Source organism: Aegilops tauschii, chromosome 4 (assembly GCF_002575655.3).
Source record: "Aegilops tauschii subsp. strangulata cultivar AL8/78 chromosome 4, Aet v6.0, whole genome shotgun sequence".
Lineage (NCBI taxonomy): Eukaryota > Viridiplantae > Streptophyta > Magnoliopsida > Poales > Poaceae > Aegilops > Aegilops tauschii.
In genome coordinates, this window is record NC_053038.3 from 42,612,447 (window position 1) to 42,635,594 (window position 23,148).

At 47.4% G+C, this 23,148-nt stretch overlaps 1 protein-coding gene and 3 long non-coding RNA genes across 5 annotated transcripts; 3 read left to right on the top strand and 1 right to left on the bottom strand.

The window, feature by feature from the left end:
- Positions 1-653: 653 nt before the first annotated feature.
- Positions 654-9,388, top strand: LOC123493583 (uncharacterized). The gene is made up of 3 exons (XR_006662152.2): positions 654-1,099; positions 5,572-5,686; positions 5,810-9,388. It is a non-coding gene; the product is annotated as an uncharacterized lncRNA (long non-coding RNA).
- A 1,869-nt stretch (positions 9,389-11,257) lies between these two features.
- Positions 11,258-12,905, top strand: LOC120962723 (uncharacterized). The gene is made up of 3 exons (XR_012181306.1): positions 11,258-11,470; positions 11,567-12,200; positions 12,320-12,905. It is a non-coding gene; the product is annotated as an uncharacterized lncRNA (long non-coding RNA).
- A 129-nt stretch (positions 12,906-13,034) lies between these two features.
- LOC109733591 (uncharacterized) lies at positions 13,035-14,843 on the bottom strand. Of its 2 annotated transcripts, none has more exons than XR_002225656.3 (5): positions 14,693-14,843; positions 14,391-14,587; positions 13,970-14,232; positions 13,761-13,858; positions 13,035-13,544 (listed from the first exon to the last, which is right to left on the bottom strand). It is a non-coding gene; the product is annotated as an uncharacterized lncRNA (long non-coding RNA). The 2 variants fall into 2 exon arrangements; XR_002225658.4 differs by having other exon boundaries at positions 14,391-14,601; positions 14,693-14,834.
- Positions 14,844-16,086: 1,243 nt separating this feature from the next.
- On the top strand, positions 16,087-18,715 carry LOC109733592 (L-type lectin-domain containing receptor kinase IX.1-like). The gene has a single exon (XM_020292815.4). The coding sequence runs from the start codon at positions 16,372-16,374 to the stop codon at positions 18,463-18,465; it is 2,094 nt and encodes a 697-aa protein (XP_020148404.1). The 5' UTR covers positions 16,087-16,371; the 3' UTR covers positions 18,466-18,715.
- The last annotated feature ends 4,433 nt before the right edge of the window (positions 18,716-23,148 follow it).

Here is a 23,148-nt window from a genome sequence, read left to right on the forward strand (position 1 = left end):
CCACAAACAGGTGATCTCTGATACATCATTGGTACAGCGACTGGTATGCATGTATGGTCAGCCCATGATTTGCGGATTCAGTTGCAGCATTCGGATATCAAGTGCACACACCGGATTTTTCCTAGTGTGGTCTTCTGACGGACGCATGCCCTGAACTCTTGACGTGATGAAAGCAAAGCAGCCAGCCAGCGTAAAATGGGTTCGTATGGGCAGTTGGACACGTCAAATGCGGCATAGATTAAGCCATCTCGCCTGCTCCGAGAAACGTCGACGATGCTTTTCCTTGATAAATAAAATTATAATACAGGTCGATCATCAACCCCCCTTGTCTGACTACGAATTGCCGCCGTGGTACTGTCGCCTAGCTAGCTTGCCCCAGCTCGCAACCGACCTAACGGATCACGACCCACAAGCAAGCAACGTGCCCGTAAGCCTGCCAGAGCTAGAAGCGGTCAATTCGCACGCGTACGTTTCAGACGGAAAAATTACCCGGCGATCGCTTGGCCGGCCACTTGTTCAGACGCGTGCGATCGAGCTGTTGGATTCAGGCCGGCAGGGCGGAGCGTACTGGTAGGCGGCTCGCCTAGCTAAGCTACCTGCCGCGAGGTCGTCAGCCGCAACCACTAACCATTCCCCGTCCGCGCGAGCGCTGACGTCGCTCTGGCTCGCAATTTGCATTTGTATTTCCGGCTGCGTGGTGCATGCTTGCTTCCTTGGCAGGGCAGACATCGACGTCTCAACCGTCCTCCCCGTGTTTCTTCTCCATCTCCATGGTCGCCGCCTATTAATTCCGCCCCTTGCATGCTCCATTGGCAACCAGTCAAGGCAAGGTTCTCCATGGATCTCCTCCTGAGTGTTTACAAGATGCTTTCATGCATGCTGTGGCTGATTTGCATCAGAACAGGGCTCCATGCTAGCTTGTCTCCGAGGATTTCTGGCTGGGAGAGTCCGATGTTGGCATGGCTCAATCAAATCGAGTGGGCGGCGATCGAGGCGTGAAGATATGATTGTTTAACTCGATCTGATTGAGCCGTGCCAATATCGCAAGCTCCTTGCCTAGCAGCACCCTATGATGGGATGGGATGGGAGGATAATCAAGGTATGCGCTTTTCGGTGCTTCTGTTGTCTTATTTACACGCCTTTCGCGCCGATGTATGTGTTTCTAAAACTCAACAGGCGTCTCTTCTCAAACTAAAGTTTTTTTCATCTGTGAATAAGAGATACTCCCTCCAGCTTCACAAATACTACCTCTGTACCGGGAAACTAGTACAAGTTCCCCCAACTACAAGTATTTCGGTAAGGAGGAAGTATATGTGATGTTTCTTGCTACAATGTCAACTTTTTTTTGCAGGGGTGCTACAACATCATTTTTAAATGCTTAGATTAAAGATTTAAATATTATAGGTATATATTTTATCTAAAGAATCTCCCCAAATATTAAGGTTTTGTTTGTGTTTGATACATATGACTAGTGGTGAAAGTTGCGTCTTAAATACCATGCCTATGTTCGAAATGTCACTTATTTGCGATTTAGAGAGAGTATCAAGTTCTAAAACCTTTGAATCTAATATTTGACATTTCACTTACAAAAAAGTTCTTTTAGAAACAAAACCAAGCTACCTTCCAAATATAAAATTTGAAAAGAAGTAAATTATGTTTTGTACTATAGGCATTTGTCTCATAGCGCCAAGTTGGACTAGGTATTCTACGATGTGTTTAACCGGTGCTAAGCACAAGAATTTTAGTTTTGAACGAAATTTAATATCTGGTCCAGGCCTGACTGGTCAAGCCCACATATCAGACTAAGGGTTGTTTCGAAAAATATGCCACTAGATGAGTGGGCACGTGAACAGGGTGTGCAAGGGTAAAAATATGCAACAGATGTGCAACTAATTATTTTATAAAAGAGGGGTCAAAAGAAATTTCTTGAGAGGTTTTTTTTTTACGGGAAAAAACCGCTCAAGAAATTTCTTGAGAGGTTAATTGTAAAAGACAGTCACATCAAGCACACCTTATCAGAAGCTGCTACTTACTGTTTAGAGGGTGATGAAGAAGTGCCAATAACAATAATTATGTATCCTTTACTGATATAATGGTCTTATATATTATTAGAGGAGACATGAGCAACCGTCATGACAAACCACTTCTATTCATATTATCTCATTGAAAATATATCCCTCAAAAAACAATCTCATTGAAAACCTTTCATGGGAAACCATTAGGGAAAACTCATAAAAGAAAAGAGAACAAATGGTTATAGTTTGATTACTACACTTGAAACTTTACAAATCTCATGGTTGTCTCGTACCAATTTAATGAATATAATTTTAAGGCATAGAAATTTTTAAAAACACCGTGGATCATATGTTATATATTTCACAATATTTTTAAAAATTTATCTCCTCACTTTCTAGTGTAACTATCTCCTCACTTTTCTAACATTTATGATGATAAATAATTTAGGAGCAATGTGATTTGCGATATTACTCTTTAGATAAACCCTATGTATTTTTAGCAATACAAGTGGTGTTATTGTGATAGACAATGATATGTGTTTCTGATGAATTTAACACATTATTTTGAATTTGGCTAACCATTCGCGAACTCATAAACACTTTACAATGTTTCTTACTATTCTTTAAGAATGATTATTGGAGGTAACCATTAGTGGCAATTTTGAAGACCGCTCCAGTGAATTGAGTCTATGATCGGGCATTGTTGGGGCCTTGGGGGTGAGATAAGTAGCAAGTATATCAGTATACCACACCATGATCATATTTTCATTCTAATGAAATTAATGAAACCCCTTTGGTGATATTAGAGGATATTCCTTACAGTAACCATATACCTTTTGCTGGCTCGTGCACTCTAAAAACAATTGATACCAAGTATAGTCACTCCTGACGAATTTGCTAGATATATCGGCATGCGGCCTCACAAGTTTTTCCTCACATATACAAGGCCATTTCAGGATCAGATTTTGTGACTGTTGAGCTAGTTGTGCCGTTCTTATTTTGTAATCAGCTCAGGAAAATTAGCCGTGAAATTATCAAAATAGGGTGACAAATATGGGAAATGCCAATAGAGCTCGAGCTACAAGGAGCTCGTTTTCAATTTTCAAATTTCCAGAGCACGGAATTTTTCAAATTTATTTGTGGACACACATACACATGTATACTACCATGTGCAAAATTTCACAGCATTACACTTTCACACATGGCGTATAGGAAAAAGACAAATACACATTTTTAAACGGGCCTTTTTTATTTTGTTGTTGGGCCGTACTTTTTTACAGCCTACAAATCACAATATTTTTAAATGGAATTTAACACGCTCTTGTGGAATACATATATGTTTCCACAGAAGTTTTTTTTTATGGAACTCCTAAATATGCTTTTGACTTTTTTTTAAATACTGAGCTCCTTGAAGCTCGGCCTCCAAAACTTCGCACCCAACAAACACCAATAACAAGGAAAAAAGGGGGTTGGGTGAACGAGATTATGATAATTCACCACAATCCCAAATGCAACATTGGTCTTGTGTCAAGTCAAACTATTTTAGGATTAACCAACTCATTAAAAGAAAAAAAAATACCAACATATACAATTACGTAACAAATGCATTATGAAAACATAATGATTAATTCTTGATAGAATTAGCTGTACTGATTTGGTAGGTGATGATTTGTTTTCCATGAATTTGGTCAAACTTAAACAATCTGAACTTACGATAAGACTATTTTGTATACACAAAAAGGATCGAGGGAGTACAGTTTAATGGATATATGCACTTGGGTGCATGGGTAATTCCGTTTTGGAAAGAAGAAAAGAATACTGTATTTGTCACACAGTGCACCACCATGAATGCTCCTAACTTACTGCTTCTGATAGCTGTGGAGCACAAAGAAGAAAAAAAAGTTTTCATCCACTGATTTGTGAAGAGTTTGATGATAAGTAGCCAATTGGCACCTCGTCTTGTATATGCAAGAGTTCAATGTAATTTTCCATCAAATCCGATGGAAGAAGACGCTAAGGCCGCCGTCGCCGTGAACTCCCAGCCACCCCAGCGGCTCCACGAGGTGGAACGACTCCGCATCGGCCGACCCGACGATCCTCTCAAACTGGCCCCGCAGGTACTCCACCCCTCCGCCGGGAAGCCGCCCCGCGCCGGCAGTCACGGCCCAGAGCTTGTCCATCGCCCACCCCTCCCCGTCCGACATCGTCTCCCGCCTCGCCGCGAACCCCACGCGGCTGCCGTTGCAGTACACCTGCCACTTCGGCGACTCCAGGAGAGCGCCTCCGCTGCCGGCCCACTCCCGCTGGCACTCGAGCACGATCCTGCCGGCGGCGGCGATGTCCGCGCCCACGAGGCCGGCCGGCAGGTCGAGGACCAGGATCGGCGCGGGCGCGGCGGACTCCGCGGGCGCCGCCGCCGCGTGCTCGTGCAGGAAGAGGCGGACGCGGCGGTCGCCGGTTGACGGGAGGAAGAGCGTGCCCCGGACGACGGCGGGGGAGGAGGCGAAGCAGGGCGCCGGCGGGGAGAGGCCGAGCGCGGCGTGACACGGGTGGAGCGTGGAGGCGAGGAGGCACCGGCCGAGGCGGGACAGCCACGCCGACCACGCGACGTGGCAGCTTTGGCACACGGCCTCCTCCTTCTTGGCGCCGCCGCAGCCGCCGTCTTCGACGGGCACGACAGCCGGCGGCATGCGCGCGCGCGGTTGGTGTATATACGCACGAGAGCCACCAGAGGAATATAAAAAGTGGAAAGCCTAAAGCTTTGGAAGGGTTTAATTAGGGTTTGAGATCGATGAACCGAGATGATCGAGAGTTCGTTCAGATACGGCTTTTGGTGGTTTGCATGCATGCAGGTGGATGCGGCAGGTGATAACGAACGCTTGACGTGTCCGGTCCGGCCTTGGGCCGCCTATCCGAACCCGAGCGCTCCGTCTGGCCGCCGTCGTCTACAGCGAACAATCGCCGAAGATGTTGATTGTGAGACCTCAATTGTCTCCCTTTGCAAGTTCTGATATTGAACATACGATCCCAACCTATGCTTTCTGAATAAAGCGAAAAAATATATGAGTCTATGCTCTCACATTACAAATTTCACATACACATAGATACAAAATCAAATGGCTGAACAAAGGAACAAAACAGAGGTGACATGCTTCGAAGGGCAAAAGATCACTAGTCTCTCCAAAACCAAACGGATTATATGTGCAAAAACTTTTGTACTTTTGAGACTTGGGGAAACCGGTTGAATACAAAATACATTTTGTGATGAAATAGTCAGGAGTGATGCTTTCTTCGTATTTAATTCTACCAGAGATATGTTGGATGTCTATTTTTATATAGCCAATGAATTTATTAGCAAGGTCCTGGCTACCCTGGCTTCGAACTTAGAAGTCTTCATTTTTTTGAATTAATACCCTGATGAGTGAATGAATTATGCTTACTAAAAGTAGATTGATCTCACCAATCTCGTGTTTAGTTTGTTATATATGAACTGGGGAAAATTTATGCAAGCAGAAACAACTTTCTGAATTCTTGTAGTTGTTTCATTATTCTACAGGCAGCTGGTATGGAACAGGAACGTGCAAGGGTATTGTTTTATTGGATATTTCAATAAGGACGCTTCATATCAACAAGAGGCATTTCATCAGATCATCATTTCAAAATCTCCTAAGGTAACTCTCATTTAATGCTTTCTCATTATCTTGGTGCAAAATAGTTGTTTGGCATAATGCCCTTTCTGGTTGTGAAGAGCACTGTCATTGAAGACCTCTTCTTTAACACTGTTGCAACAGCAGAATCAGTAAAATAATTCAGGGACTACAAGAATAGCCCATCGAACATGGCGGCGACCACAACAGCTGTTAGTGAGATCTCCATTGAGATGGCACCTGCCGTTTCTGAACCTGCATCCGCCACACAGCGGAGCAGAAGCAGGGGCAGGGGAGGAGATGATGTGGCTCTGCCTGATACAGAGAGGAAGCCGAACATACTACTACGTTGTGTCGCCTTCCTGGAATGGGTGGGTCACGCCTGCGGCGCCCTGTCATTTTTGTGGGCTACAGTTGTAATGCTTGGGGGTTTCTGCACACTGCTCGAACCGAGCGATTTCTGGTCTACAACAGCTATAATATTTATTGAAGCTTTCAGGTAACAAACCCTCTTCCCTAACGCTCATTTCCTACTCAATAAAAAGGAAAAATGATTCAGGTGGGGGGCTTTGCCCCCCCCCCCCTCCGTTGACCTTCATTTTTTTTATTACTAGTGGTACCCAAAAGGTCAAGTAGCAAGTAGGAACCCTTTCCGCCGGCATAGATCACTCCTTTGGACTAGGTCCTTGCGCAGTGACGAGACCGACTATGACTGTTGTCATACCAACCGCGATCGAGGTAAGCTTAGTTTCAGAATACAAGCATGTACTAATTGACCAGTGTGTTTCCCTTTGTAAAAGAAGGCGAATTTAACCCTTCGCTCCAAATTAATTGAAGTTTTAGATTCGTCTTAAGTTATTTGTAGTTACTACTCCTTCTATTTCCTTTTACTCCGCGTATTACGGTTTTTTCGAAGTCAAACTCCTCAAAATTTAACCAAGTTTATTAAAAAATATTAACATTAGAAATACAACATTAATATCATTAGATTCATCATGAAATATACTTTTGTATTATATGTACTAGGTATTGTAGATGTTGATATATTTTAATTCAGTTTTGCTATTTCACATCTAGATGTGAAATAGCTATCTCACATCTAAGTTGTCCACCACATGATCAAAAGCTGAAATATTTGTGCAAACCGTTGATCTGCCCCGTGTCGCTCGTTGCCAATGTTTTCGCCTGGCTGTGTCAGCCTTCTAGGCTTTTTCTCGCACAGCTGTCTCGTTTTGTTGGGCTGTTGGTTTATACGGGCTAGCAACATCGCCATAGCTGTTTTCTAGTTATTACGACTCATCCACAAAAACATAAAACCTAGAGTCAACAGCATGACACAAAATGGCCTACTCAATAAGCAAATTATTACGACTCATCCACAAGCTAGATCCAAGCCACCATGGTGAAAACACTTGATCGAAATGAATAATTTCCAAAAACGACCCAAAAGGAAGCGAAGAAAGAGCAAAGAGAAGCAGAACCAAAGAAAAAAGGCAAAGGACAAAAGGACCAAAAACATTTTTTGTGTGTTTTTAGTAAGCCATGGGAAACAAGAAAAAAGCAAGCCAACAAAGAATTATTTTGAGATTTCTCATACTTCAGCAAACAAAACCAAAGAAACAAGAAAGATAAAATGTTTTTGTTGTTTTCTGAATGACAAGAAGTGCGCTAAAAAGACCGAGAGAAGAATGAATAAAATATTTTTGGAGTTTTCCTTTTAAAGGAACAACAGAAGCAACTAATAAGTAAGGTGTGACAATGAAAATGAGGGGGCAAGAGGTACACAGTCCCCCAAAGCTTAGGCTTTTTGCCTGTTGGTAATCACATGGGTTCAGGCTCCCCCGGTTGTAGTTTCCAGGTCCCGATGGTGGTGGTGGTGCTGCAACAACATACCGAGCTTCCTGCTCTAGACGTGCTTGATCATCATAATAATCTGACATATCAATGTCCCAAATAATCCACTTGTTTGTGGTAGTAACATCAAACAAAAAGGGATAATGAAGGGGCCCTTGCCAACTACCATTGTAAGTAGCAAAGGAATACTCATATGAACCCCCGATATCATCAAAATGAAGACATTTATGTCTATGAAGACATACTCATCTAAATATTTAGGACCACGACTCTGGGTGCCTAGGGTAGGGCCTTGGGCCTCCCCTTGGCCATCTCCATATCCTTGGTTGGCCCATTTGGAGCATATATGCCTCTTGTGTTTTTTCCTTTATTTTTTTCTACACAAATAGATAACACCACCATAAAAATTCTTCGGAAAACAACATCAATCATGATTATTTTTTATTCACCAGTGCAAGTTTTGAGTGTAAAAGTATTCATAAAGGTAGATACGTCTGAGAGGTATCATACATCAAATGCATAATCACTTTCACCCAGCATAACAATATGTACACCGTGATTTTATTAACATAATGGTAAACATTTCATCACTTTGATGTAGCAAAAGTATGCAAGACATGAAAAATAAGATAAACTGAAAATAAAGATTATCATGACATCATTTTCACTAAGAACATATATACAACATCATACAAACATCACAATAAATCTCAATACATAATAACTCCGACATCTATAGGGCACATAATCTGAGAAGCCCTCAGAACCCCCTCACTTTGCACTACTTCTGGTGGCCATCGAACAATGTAGCAAAAGTCCTATGTTTGTGGACATGCAACCCACGATTCATCGGCACAGAGGGAAGGCAAGCCCTATCCAAAGGTGACAAGTGATGAGAACTGAGAGCTTACCGTAAACAGGTGGCGGTTGCTCCACCACGAGGCGACACAGTATCATGAACACTTCACAATTTCAGAGGGAAAGTGGGCTCCGTAGTGGACTTTCTGACTGCAGTTCGTAGAGGGGTTGAGCTATGGTGTCAGGCTGGGGTCTCCTGTTTACAGCAACCTTTTGCAGAGACACCAACATGAATAGGCTAACTAGAGCATTTTAGAGCTATTTTTTGATACGTCTCCAACGTATCTATAATTTTTTATTGTTCCATGCTATATTATATTCTGTTTTGGATGTTTAATAGGCTTTATTATACACTTTTATATTATTTTTGGGACTAACCTATTGACCGGAGGCCCAGCCCAAATTGCTGTTTTTTTTTTGCCTATTTCAGTGTTTCGAAGGAAAAGGATATCAAACGGAGTCCAAACGGAATGAAACCTTCGGGAACGTGATTTTCGGAAAAACGTGATCCAGAGGACTTGGAGTCTACGTAAAGCAATCAACAAGGAGAGCACGAGGCAGGGGAGCACGCCTACCCCCGGGCGCGCCCTCCACCCTCGTGGGCCCCTCGTTGCTCCACCGACGTGCTTCTTCCTCCAATATATACCCATGTACCCTGGAAACATCATATACGGAGCCAAAACCCTAATTCCACCGCCGCAACCTTCTGTACCCGTGAGATCCCATCTTGGGGCCTTTTCCGGCGCTCCGCCGGAGGGGGCATTGATCACGGAGGGCTTCTACATCAACACCATAGCCTCTCTGATGATGTGTGAGTAGTTTACCTCAGACCTTCGGGTCCATAGTTATTAGCTAGATGGCTTCTTCTTTCTCTTTGGATCTCAATACAAAGTTCTCCTCGATCTTCTTGGAGATCTATTCGGTGTAATCTTCTTTTGCGGTGTGTTTGTCGAGATCCGATGAATTGTGGGTTTATGATCAAGTTTATCTATGAACAATATTTGAATCTCCTCTGAATTCTTTTATGTATGATTGGTTATCTTTGCAAGTCTCTTTGAATTATCAGTTTGGTTTGGCCTACTAGATTGATCTTTCTTGCAATGGGAGAAGTGCTTAGCTTTGGGTTCAATCTTGCGGTGTCCTTTCCCAGTGACAGCAGGGGCAGCAAGGCACGTATTGTATTGTTGGCATCGAGGATAAAAAGATGGAGTTTATATCATATTGCATGAGTTTATCCCTCTATATCATGGCATCTTGCTTAAAGCGTTACTCTGTTCTTATGAAATTAATACTCTAGATGCATGCTGGATAGCGGTCGATGTGTGGAGTAATAGTAGTAGATGCAGAATCGTTTCGGTCTACTTCTCACGGACGTGATGCCTATATACATGATCATACCTAGATATTCTCATAACTATGCTCAATTCTATCAATTGCTCGACAGTAATTCGTTCACCCACCGTAATACTTATGCTCTTGAGAGAAGCCACTAGTGAAACCTATGGCCCCGGGGTCTATTTTCCATCATATTAATCTTCCAACACTTAGCTATTTCTATTGCCGTTTATTTTACTTTGCATCTTTATTTCTCTTTATCATAAAAATACCAAAAATATTATCTTATCATATCTATCAGATCTCACTCTCGTAAGTGACCGTGAAGGGATTGACAACCTCTTTATCGCGTTGGTTGCGAGGTTCTTATTTGTTTGTGTAGGTGCGTGGGACTCGAGCGTGGTCTCCTACTGGATTGATACCTTGGTTCTCAAAAACTGAGGGAAATACTTACGCTACTTTACTGCATCACCCTTTCCTCTTCAAGGAAAAACCAACGCAATGCTCAAGAGGTAGCATTTTTCTCACATGTTTTTACTCCTCTGTTTATCCTTTTGATCCTTGGATCGACATCGTGTGTTCCCTTTTCTACTGCTTCCTGCTAAGAATGAAATGAAATGGTAGCAACATGATTTTAAGAAAACTTGTTATTAGTGTTAGTGTTCAAATATTTTCGCCTTTAAAAAAAGTCTGACAAATCCTGCTCTAATGGATGCGGTCTCTCATGTGTCCTGTTGGTGAATCGTTCTATACCAAGTCGGCAAAATACATAAAAGGTTCACAGCAATGGCTATATGCGATGTGGCGGAACAGAATTTGTTACCAGTTTGATCAACATTTTGATCCCTCTGGACAACTTAACACTAGTCAGATAGCTCAAGTAGGGATAGATGAATTTTCGTGTGTGTGAGTGGGGGGGGGGGGGGGGGTGGGGGGTACCGAATACTATTATCGGTGTTTGTCGGGGAAATACCCTTTGGTTCTATATAAGAAAAAAAAATAACAAAAAGTCAAAAAAGTTTAGAAGTTTTTTTGAATAAACTTGACTTTCTTCTGCACTAGTATATAAATTTTCGCGAACAAAAACCCAGCCCTAACTTCAGAGCAAAAAAAGCAATTGTTTTTGCTATTATAGGTTATTATTCACACTATTTTGACCAATTTTTTTTGTCTTTTTCGAAAGAAGTCAACGGGTTTTTTTCCTTTTGTGAAAATTTTCATACAAGTACAGTGGAATGTCAACTTTATTTCAAAATTATTTTCAGAATCTTTTTACTTTTTATTTAATTACTATTTTTCATATAGGGTGTATATACACCGAAAATTGTATGGCGTGGACGAGCTCGCGCGCTCTCGGTATCGTCAGGCACTCGTTCCCCTGGAGATGCGGGACGTCTGTGGTATTGCAGGTGGCTGGTGAGGGGAGCTAATGCGTGTACGGAACAGTAAGACCGTAAAAGACGATGTGGGAAACGATGTTATGGGCCGACGTCAATTGGGTGTTGACGGTTTTTTGTAACGGATCGTTTGTTCGCCGTTCTGTACAGGAACAGCACGTAACGGGGCCTGCTCTAACTTTCGGACGGGCCGAGTGTATCCCAAATCGAAGCAGAGAACCCTAGCTTCCAAAGATGACAGATCCAGGTGTTGACCCAGTCTGCCAATCGTGCCTTGTCCGGATCGCGGCAAAAACGTACTAGTCACCTAGCGCGTTGGGGGAAGAATGCCGGCCAGCGTTTCTACAAGTGCTGGAATCACAATGTAAGTACAGTTTATTTGATCGTATTTGGGAGTTTCATTCGATGTTTTATTTGTTCAGTTTCTCAGGAGGTGTGGTTTCTTGTCAATTCATGGCAGCCATCAGGCGGTGGATGTGATTTCTACAGGTGGGAGGAAGCTTACGCGGCGCATCTTGCGACTCTTGGAGAAGCAGCATATCCAGTGGCGCAAATCGTGCCAGGCGCCCAGGCCAGATGCAGGGCGGGCAGGCGGCTGGAGCTCAAGTTGTGCAGCCGCCGCATGTTCATCCGGGGCAGCAGAACGGAGCGCCGGAGGCGTCGCATGCTGCATCCTTTGGCAGTGCAGTCGCATGATACATGCCTGCGGTAGCTTCAGTTGCAGGTCGTCAGGGTGCCATCATCGCCGACGCTGCATCCATAAATCTTGTGGTCTCCGTAGCAACTTTAGTGATTGACGTGGCCATTCTCATGTTGGTGGTGGCGGATGTTGTACTGCGTGTGCTTAATTAGCTGTTGCGGTGAAGATGACAGCCAGACTTGGTGGAAGTAGTGTTAAGTGCTATGTAAATTAAGCTCGTCAGTACGGTTTAGGTGTTCAAAGTGTGGATGTCAGTAGCAAGTGACGCTGTACGCAAAGTGTGGTCAAAGTGTGGATCTGGAGCCCGTGAGCCAGGTGCTGGCGCCGGCGGCAGTGAAAGGTTCGAAGCTTCGCCGGTGCAGGGCTACGTGCGTCGTCACGAATGTATTCGCTGGTAAGTTTTTTCATATTGGGAGATCTAATTTTGCCGGGGGATATATAGAATTTGCCAAAGATCTTTTAGCATGGAGTTCAGGACAAGCTCCAATTTGTGATTGAGTTGCAATACTGTAGATGGTTGAGGAGGGTGACAATCAAGGTTTGTCTGATGGAGTGGACTATGACAAGGAGATCCAAGACAGGTCGCCCGAGGGGGAGCGGGCAGGTGAGTTAAAAGAAGACCAGCCGATTATTACATCCCGGTTGTCAGTCAAGCGTGTGGTAGGGACTGTCGCAAAATTTGATGAATACAAGAGGTGGCTTGTAACTGAAACTGGATTTGGCAGAATTCTGAAGCTGCCAATGCTTGCCAAGCTCGATCTGAGAATGAGTGTTTGGGTCATGAGGAAGGTAAATGCTCGGTGTCGTGTAATTGACATCGATGATGACAAGAAGATTGGATTCACAGCAGAAGATTTCCACAAGGTTATTGGCATCCCGTGCGGGAACCGAGACGTGTGTGGCAGGGATGCACAAATTGCTTCTTCGGCGATCAATTTCATTAAGCAGACAATCGGGATGGATAGTACAGTTGCTCAGAACCTGAAGGCGGTTGAAAGTTTTATAAACAGAGAGTTTTCTGAGGATTCGAGCAAGAAAAGGATTGTTTTTAGATCGCATTCGTCAATTTTGTCATGGGCTACTTGGTAGCGCCATGTACTCCAACGTATGACTCCATGACAATTGATTTCTGGGGTGCGCTGGCCAACCCGGAATTGATAGCGCAATTCAATTGGTGTGCGTACGCTATGCAGAAATTAATGTCAGCGTTTGTGAAGGTGTAGAGTGATTATCAAAGCAGAGCAGCAATGGTTCATTTGTTTGCCTGTCACCTGTTTTTTCAGGTAGAGTGATTATCAAAGCAGAGCAGCAACGGTTCATTTGTGCATTCTACTGGTAGCACAACTACTGCTGACAAACAGGGGAATCATTAAATTTATTACTTGAGATACACCTAATACCGCATTCAACTCGTCAGGGCTATTTAATCATGGAGTGAGCCGTAGTTTCAGCATATCATCTATAATCAGCTCCGGCAGATTTTTTACTCATCAATCCTTGCCTGCTTGGCTGGGTTTGTGTCATCATCATCGTCGGTAGTGGATCGACGGTCAACTTTCGTGGTTGACTCGCAGCAGCTGCCCGCCTGGGTGGAGCCATCACCATCGGCGAAGCTATGATCTTCTGGATTATATGTAGCCACTTCTTCCACGGCTGAAAAACCGGATTGCACTTCAGGTTCTTCTTCGATATCTCCAACTGCGATCGATACGCCATCAGCCCTCCCATGAACTGAAGACTGCATGCAGGAGTCACAAATTTTAGATCTGCATTTTAACTAAGAGAACAAGAGAATGGGCTCTTTTGCTGAATGGTACATTGGTCATTGAACCAAAGAAACTACCAATAATATTGTAAACTTTGCCAATGCTGGCATTATTTTCATGGAGTTGTTTAATGACATCACGCGTGTATATATCGATATGCTTGTGTGAAGGCCAGTAAACTTTCTCACCACATTTTTCAGTGAGAGCATGGTTGTGATCAGCTCTGAACTCGTTTATATACCAGCCATTGCCAGCTGTTCGAAGCAACCGTATCATCGTGGGGCATCTGCAAATTGGCAGAGCAAATAATGGAGAGTTATTATTTTGTGTGTGTTTGCCATATGTGTCTCGTCACCTAGGTAGGGAATGGGTTACTGAAATGAAATAAGTAACTTACAGAGCAGCCACAAACTACTTCTTGCATGCATTTTGTCCTTTCAATTTAGCCGGCTTTTGCCATATCTTACTCCAAACCCAATCCCCCACGAGTAGAGATTGTAGTAATCATAAGCTTCTCCCAATCTATGGAAGTTGCTTCCCACAACAGGAACTATGACAGTTTCAGTTTTCTTTTCTGCATATCTTCATAATGTTACCTCCAATGCACTCATCCTGACAGCACATGGGGGGCGTTCGTCGGGTGCACGACCAACACGGATTCTGCATCATGCAGAAGTTTTTTTTCAGAAAACATGTTTCAATGACTATAGAAGTATATGCCATGGACATTTTCCAACTGGAATCCTCAGTATGATTCAAATAATGTAAGAAAATCTTAGCAATTCTTGAACTAGATACTCAATGCCGTAGTGCTATACCTTTTGACCCAGCCAGGGGCTTGAGGGTCATTGCTCGGAGGCGAGTGCGGACAGGGCAACCGCATCACAAGTGTTGTTCAACTCGATTTGTAAGGTCACTGCCGCGTCCCTCGCATCACCAATGCTGGACTCAGCAGGCGCGCATGTTAGAGCCTGGCTTCCAGGATGGGCCAGCCGCGGCTCTGCGCCGGCGAGATCTGGCAGAGGAAATCTTTTTTTAAATCAATCAGGAGATGAATGAGGTACTGATCTAGATGATGCGTTTCTTACAGACTTGAGAAAACCAGGTTTGCAAAATTTACCTGTAGACTGTAACTGACAAGAAATCGATCCCGTCGCCTCCTGTGGTCTCCATCTCCATAGCCATGAGCTTCTCGCCTTAGGCGGCGCCCAAGGGGACGACCGATTTGCTTTTTATTTTTTCTGCGATGGTCTAGTCACCATGGGCCCATAGTGAGGCATACACTTATCCATTCCGCACACGGCGTCTGCATGACGGACGCATAAGACGGACGTTGATGTATACAGTGCGCGCGCACCTGTACCAATGAAACAGGTTACCGCTGGACCGGTATATTTTCGTTATTTTAGGCGTCTCCGTCTTTGCACGTCGTTCCTATTCATTTGTAGACGTCCTGTGTGCCCTACGCCCGCATTTAATAAACTACGCGACGCGTCGGTGCTTTGTTCGTCCACCTAGCAGGAGCGCGTGAGCCTGTCCGCACCATCGCCGCTCTCGTATATACACCATAGGCCAAAAGTTCCCCTCCGTGTTTGATCGACAAACCTATCTCACTGAACCTATCAATACAAATACACATACATGTCGAGTATTTTACTTATATTCTTACGAGTCACGATCCTGCATCCCAAATGATAGAAATCGTGTTGGTATAATATATATTTATCTTTTGTATTGCCCATTTGAGCAAATCAAGACCGGGACGTTTACTTCACCAGCGGCTCACTACACCAAAATATTTACTTGTAACATACACTCACTTATCTACTCACATATTCCCAACTTGAGCTAATTGAATAATGTTACGGACCACGTTATGTGACGCCGATGGATCAAAAAATCAATTTAAGAAGTTAATTAATTACTAGTGGTACGCAAAAGGTCAAGTAGCAAGTAGGAACCATTTCCGCCGGCATAGATCACTCCTTCAGACTAGGTCCTTGCGCAGTGACAAGACCGACTATGACTGTTGTCATACCAACCGCGATCGACCAGGTAAGCCTAGTTTCAGAATACAAGCATCGACTAATTGACGAGTGTGTTTCCCTTTGTAAAAGAAGGCGAATTTATCCCTTCGCTCCAAATTATAAAATTTTAGATTTGTCTCAAGTTATGTTTTTTTGAAATTTGACTAAATTTGTAGAAAAAATGTCAACATCCCCAAGAATAATTAGATTTGCTATAGAATATATTTTCACCATGTATATGTTCTATGTAGTTACTCCTCCTTTTTTTTACTCCGCTTATTAGGTTTTTCCGAAGTCAAGCCCTCCAAAGTTTGACCTAGTTTATTAAGAAAATATTAACATTCAAAATACAACATTAGTATCATTAGATTCATTTTCTACTCCCTCCGTTCCTAAATATTTATTAGGTATTGTAGATGCTGGTATATTTTCTACTCCCTCCGTTCCTAAATATTTGTCTTTTTAGAGATTTTAAATGGACTACCACATACGGATGTATATAGACATATTTTAGAGTGTAGATTCACTCATTTTGCTTCGTATGTAGTTACTTGTTGAAATCTCTAGAAAGACAAATATTTAGAAACGGGGGAGTAATAAAAATTTGATTATACTTTGCAAGGTTTGAATTTAGATAAATCTAGCACGCGAAAGAAATCGGAGGGAGGGAGTACTATACCTACATAAACATGCATGGCGTTAATTTCCCTTTGCATAACCTGGCACGAGAACTAGCACCATTTGCAATGGCTCTGCTCCCGTGCTCCCTGAAATGCGCTACTACTCAGCGTGTCTTCTTCCTCTCTCTCTCCTTTTCTACCATGCCGATTCCCTCAGCTTCCGGTACGACTTCATCAACACAACTAACAAGGTCGATTTCGGCGCGCTCGGGGACGACTGCAACATCAGCGATCACAGGGCCGACCTCACCAGTATAAGCGCCAATAACTACACCAACAACCTCGGCCGCCTGGTGTACCCCAAGCCGATGCAACTCTGGGACGCTGCCACCGGCGAGACGGCCAGCTTCACCACCACCTTCTCCTTCGGCATGGACGCCGTGCCGGGGGAGCCGGTTGGCCATGGCATGGCCTTCTTCCTCACCTCCCAAGTCGACGTCCCGTCTAGCCTACCCGCGGGGTCCTACGGCGGCTACCTCGGCCTCTTCAGTCCGGGCGCCACCGGCAGTGACCAAGTTGTCGCCGTGGAGTTCGACACGTTCAGGGACGAGTGGGACCCCAGCGACCATCACATCGGAGTCGATCTTAACAACATCAGCTCGTCCGGCAACTACACCACCTTGCCGAACGACAGCTTCGTCGGCCAGGTCATGTCCGCGCGGATCGACTACAACAGCGGCACGGGCCAGCTCGATGTCATGCTGCACAACGGCAGCAGCGACGGCGCGACCCATGATCTCAGCGTCAATGTTGACCTGCGAAGCTTCCTGCCGGAGAAGGTAATCGTCGGCTTTTCAGCGGCGACGAACTCAGAGCGGGTCGCGCTGCACTACGTGCTGTCCTGGTCCTTCAGCTCTTCGCTGCCGCTGGTTTCAAATTCATCTCCAAAATCACAAGCGCGGCGCACTGCAGTGCCGCTTGTGGCCGGTGTCACCGTGGCAACGGTGCTGGCTCTCCTACTAAGCACGGCGGTAGGGGTGCTGCTGTGGCGGTCGAGACGCCAGGAGCGCTCTGCCGACGACGAAGACGACGACCACGACCCGTGGGCGATCGACGAGGACCTCGAGTCAGGGTCGGGACCACGGCCGTTCCAGCTGAGCAAGCTGACGGCAGCGACGAGAAACTTCTCTGAGGAGACAAAGCTCGGGCAGGGCGCGTCCGGGTCGGTGTACCGCGGTCGCGTCGATGAGCTCGACGTCGCTATCAAGGTGTTCTCCAGGGGTGGCTCGGCGCAGGGGAAGCGAGAGTACACGGCGGAGGTCACCGTCATCAGCCGGCTGCGCCACCGCAACCTGGTGCATCTCATAGGCTGGTGCGACGGCCGCGAGAAGCTCCTCCTCGTCTACGAGCTCGTGCCCAACGGAAGCCTCGACCGGCACCTCTATAGCGCAGCGGCGGTGCTGCCATGGCCGGCGAGGTACAAGATCATTCTCGGGCTCGGCGCCGCCGTGCTGTACCTGCACGAGGAGTGGGGCCAGTGCGTCGTCCACGGCGACATAAAGCCGAGCAACATTATGGTCGACGAATCCTTTGGCGCCAAGCTAGGCGACTTCGGCCTCTCACGGCTCATCGACCATGGCGTCGGCCTGCAGACCATGACGGCCGTGGCCGGCACGCCCGGATACCTCGACCCGGAGTGCATCGCCACGGGGAAGGCGAGCACCGAGTCCGACGTGTACAGCTTCGGCGTCGTGCTCCTGGAGGTCGCCACCGGCAGGCGGCCCATGGCGCCGCCGCCGCCGGGCGACACGAGGATCTTCCGGCTGGTGGAGTGGGCATGGGGAATGTATGGTCGCGGCGCGGTGCTGGACGCGGCCGACGAGGCGCTGTGCGGGCAGCTTGACGCTCGGGAGGTGGAGCTCGTGCTGGTGATCGGGTTGTGGTGCGCGCACCCCGACGCCAGGGCGCGGCCGAGCATCAGGGAAGCAGTCGAGGTGCTGCGCTCGGGGATGGCCGCCAGGGTGCCAGCGCTGCCCCCTCGGATGCCCGTGGCCATGTACGTGCAGCCTGACCATCCGACTGAGAAGTTTGTCGCGGACGACGCGTCGAAGGCAAACAGCAGGATGAGCTCTCACGATTACGGCCGCCAGCCTCCGGCCGCCGACGACTACCAGACGCTGTCTACCACCTCGAGCATTCCTCCCGTTGGGTCAAAACAGTCGGTTCGTTTGCTGAGCGGTAGGTAGTTCGCTCTTATTTCCCTGTCGACAAAAAATGTACTCCCTCCTGTCCAAATTAATGGTCGCATCTCTAGTACAACTTCGATCGGAGGGACGAACAAACACGTTAATCAAACACACCACAACTTCGATAGGATTAGGGGATGAAGTTTGTAATGTTTGGTGGTCTGGTCCACCGAAGTCTATTATCCAGGTTCTCTCTGATGAGATCCCTAGCTACGGTTAATTAATAAAGCGGCATTGATCCTAAAAAAAACACCACAGCCGCTTCGCTCCTAACCGCTTGAGAGAGGCGACGGGGAATGTTAGAAGGGATAGAGAGAGATTGGTAGAATAGTTGTTGTATTGCTTGAGCTTCGTGGGCATATATATAGGAGTACAATGATCAACTTGAAGTACATGACAAGCCAGGGTAAATCCTAGTCTATTTCGTCTTTCCTAATAATCAATATGCTCAACATTCCCCCGCAGTCACAACGGTAGCGACGCAGACGGTGAGACTGGAGAAGAATCCGAAGGCTAGCCGACGGACACCCCCCACAGTCATAACGGACGACGCATCGCGTAGTCTTGGCTGGAGTGGCAACCGACGAGGTTGCTCAAGCAAGGCGGTAGCCCTTTGTGCCGTTTGTCGTGGTAGCCGAGAGTATAGGTGGTGGAGCCGTGGTCGAGGTAGCCGTGCGAAAAATGCCGTGGTCGATGTCGAGTCGGGGTAGCCGGTGTCGATGAAGTCGCCGTGGAGACGCGGGCGCAAGGAGGCGCCGAGTTAATCATGGGCGCAGTGGTGTCGAAGTAGTGGTGCGCCAGGAAAAAGACGTTGTTGACGACGCGTCGCGCCGGGGTTGCCAACCCCGGGGACAGATCATAGACGAAGGCACGCGTCGGTGTTGCCAGCACCGGGCATGTGTAGACGGACGAAGACGAAGTTGACGAAGCGTCGCACCAGGCTTGCCAGGCCCGGGGACACGTTGTGGACGAAGGCACGCGACAGTGTTGCCAGCACCGGACATGCGTAGACTTGGACCTACACGAGTTGTACGCCATGTCGAAGAAGTCGGAGAGGCCAGCAAAGAAGGACTCGACGACGGTTGCGGGCCAATCGGCGCGGGGCCAATGTCGCCCGCAGTTGTCGGAGTAAATGAAGCGGTCGGGGTAGATGACGGTGACGCTGGCGACGGGCTGGTGTTGGACGAAGACGAAGGGGGTGGACGGGCGGCAGCGGTGGCTACGGGGGTAGCTTCGGAGGCGACCAAAGAAGAGCGGCGGCGGCGGCTAGGTTAGGAGCGCGGCGACGATGCTGGAAGTAGGCGAAGAACCCTGACAGCGTGACGAAGACTGGCGCGGACAGTGGCGTTCCTGCGCCAAGGAAGACGGCGCGGCGCACACCACGGGAAGTCGACGCGCGGGGACGGCGAAGTAGACCGCGGGCCGTGGCTGAGGGAGTCCTGGATTAGGGGGTCCTCGGACTGCCGGACTATATACTTTGGCCGGACTGTTGGACTATGAAGATACAAGATTGAAGACTTCGTCCCGTGTCCGGATGGGACTTTCCTTTGCGTGGAAGGCAAGCTTGGCAATACGGATATGTAGATCTCCGCCCTTGTAACCGACACTGTGTAACCTAACCCCCTCCGGTGTCTATATAAACCGGAGGGTTTAGTCCGTAGGACAAGAACAACAATCATAATCATAGGCTAGCTTCTAGGGTTTAGCCTCTACGATCTCGTGGTAGATCAACTCTTGTAATACTCATATCATCAAGATCAATCAAGCAGGAAGTAGGGAATTACCTCCATTGAGAGGGACCGAACCTGGGTAAACATTGTGTCCCCCGCCTCCTGTTACCATCCGCCTTAGACGCACAGTTCAGGACCCCCTACCCGAGATCCGCCGGTTTTGACACCGACATAGGTGCTTTCATTGAGAGTTCCACTGTGCCGTCGCCATAAGGCTTGATGGCTCCTTCGATCATCGACAACGATGCGATCCAGGGTGAGGTGTTTCTCCCCAGACAGATCTTCGTATTCGGCGGCTTCGTACTACGGGCCAACTCGCTTGGCCATCTGGAGCAGATCGAGAGCTACGCCCCTGGCCGTCAGGTCAGGTTTGGAAACTTAAACTATACTGCCGACATCCGCGGAGACTTGATATTCAACGGATTCGAGCTCATGTCAGGTGCGCCGCACAGTCACGACAAGCATGACTTAGCTTTGTCGTCGGACGGTGTTCAGGAGATCACACCTGTGGCTACTCCGGCCCTCAATCCGAAGCAGATCGCGCCATCCGAGAACGGGTGGATGGACCCCGCCATGGAGGCCGCACACTCAGCGGGCGATAGAGCCGAATACTGACTTCACCTCCTATGAGGCCTGTGTTGCCGGACACATGGATTCGTCCCCGGCCATAGGCTTCGAACCGCCTGCCTCCGTGCCTATCAAATCTGATTGGGCACCGATCATGGAGTTTACCTCCGCGGATATTTTCCAGCACTCGCCCTTGGGCGACATGCTAGATTCTTTAAAGTCTCTCTCCTTGTCAGGAGACCCTCGGCCGAACTATGTCCGGCTCGAGTGGGAGGTGGACGACGAAGAAATTCGGTCCCCACCTACCACCCACTTAATAGCCACTGTCGATGATTTAACCGACATGCTCGATTTCGACTCCGAAGACGTCGACGGTATGGACGACGATGCAGGAGAGGAACAGGAATCACCGCCCACAGGGCGCTGGACAGCCACTTCATCACACGATATATACACGGTGGATACACCCAAAGAAAACAACGACGAGGAAGGGGAAGAAGCAGTGAAGGATAGTTCCCTCGAGAAGCAACCAAAGAGACGACGTAGGCGCCGCTCCAAACCCCGCCTCGGCAAAAACAGCAATAACAGCGCAAGAAAGAATAATACCCCGGTCGACTCCAGAGGAAACGACGACCACATGGACCCAACGACAGAGCAGGGTGAGCCAGCGGACGGTGAACATAGTACGGAGCCACTGTCCGACAACGGTGACACCGAGGGTAAAGCTAATCAACCTGTCTCCGGAGAGGAGAACAGTCCGGACGACGATGCACACATCATCCCGGAAAGACACTTGGAGTAAGAGAACCTCCATAGAAGGCTTATTGCCACCACGAGGAGTCTAAAGAAGCAGAAGCAAAGGCTTAAGGCCGCGCAAAATACACTCAACAGCAGATGGAACAAAGTGCTCGACACTGCAGAAAAGTACGGTGGCAGTCGCCACACAAAGAGCTATCCAAAGCGCAAGCTGCTGCCTGAATTCGATGATGAGGCTTTAGAGCCTATACAGCCGTAAAATAAAACGGCCGATCAGCCGGATCGACCACCCCGTGGCCGCGATAGGGCGGCTAACGATGTCGGTATGACCAGGTCCATCTACGGATCTAGGAAGCACGCTCCGGCACAGAATCAAAACCGAACACCACAACCGTCAGAACGTAATGACACATCCAAGTACAGGGGTGCCGCGCACCCCCTATGCTTCACCGATGAGGTGCTGGATCACGAATTTCTAGAGGGATTCAAACCCGTGAACATAGAGGCGTACGACAGAACGACAGACCTTGGGGTCTGGATCGAGGATTTTATCCTTCATATCCATATGGCTCGTGGAGATGATCTCCACGCCATCAAATACTTGCCCCTCAAGTTGAAAGGACCAGCTCGGCATTGGCTGAAGAGCCTCCTCGAAAACTCAATTGGAAGTTGGGAAGAGCTTGAGGATGCTTTTAGGGCTAATTTTCAAGGGACTTATGTCCGACCTCCGGATGCAGACGATTTAAGTCATATAATTCAACAGCCCGGAGAGTCAGCCCGAAAGCTTTGGAACAGATTCCTCACTAAGAAGAATCAAATTGTCAACTGCCCGGACACCGAAGCCTTAGCGGCTTTCAAACACAGTGTCCGGGACGAATGGCTCGCCAGACACCTCGGCCAGGAAAAACCGAGGACAATGGCAGCCCTAACAAGCCTTATGACCCGCTTTTGCGCGAGTGAAGATAGTTGGCTAGCCCATAGCGGCACCAGCGACCCAGGCACATCCGAAGTCAGGGATGGTAATGGGAAACCGCGACGCCATAAAAGCAAGCGTCGAAGCAATGAAGACAGCCCAGACAACACGGCGGTAAACGCCGGATTCAGGGGCTCTCAACCCGGTCAACGGAAAAAGCCATTTAAAGGCAGCCGAGATGGACCGTCCAGCCTAAACAAGATTCTAGACAGATTATGTCAGATTCATGGCACCTCCGACAAACCTGCAAATCACACCAATAGAGAATGATGGGTCTTCAAGCAGGCCGGCAAGATAAACGCCGAACACAAGGGGAGGGAGACACCAAGTGAAGACGAGGATGAGCCTCGCCGGCAAAACACTCGGGGACAGAAAAATTCCCACCAGAGGTCAAAACAGTGAACATGATTCACGTAACGAAGAGGAGGAGCAAACGCGCACTCCGAGACGTATGCGCCGTGGAGCCCGTCACCCCCAAGTTCAACCCTTGGTCGGCCTGTCCGATCACTTTTGATCGCAGGGATCATCCGACTAGTATCCGGCACGGAGGATCGGCTGCCTTGGTACTAGACCCAATAATCAACGGATACCATCTCACCCGAGTCCTTATGGACGGCGGCAGTAGTCTTAATCTGATATATCAGGACACAGACCACA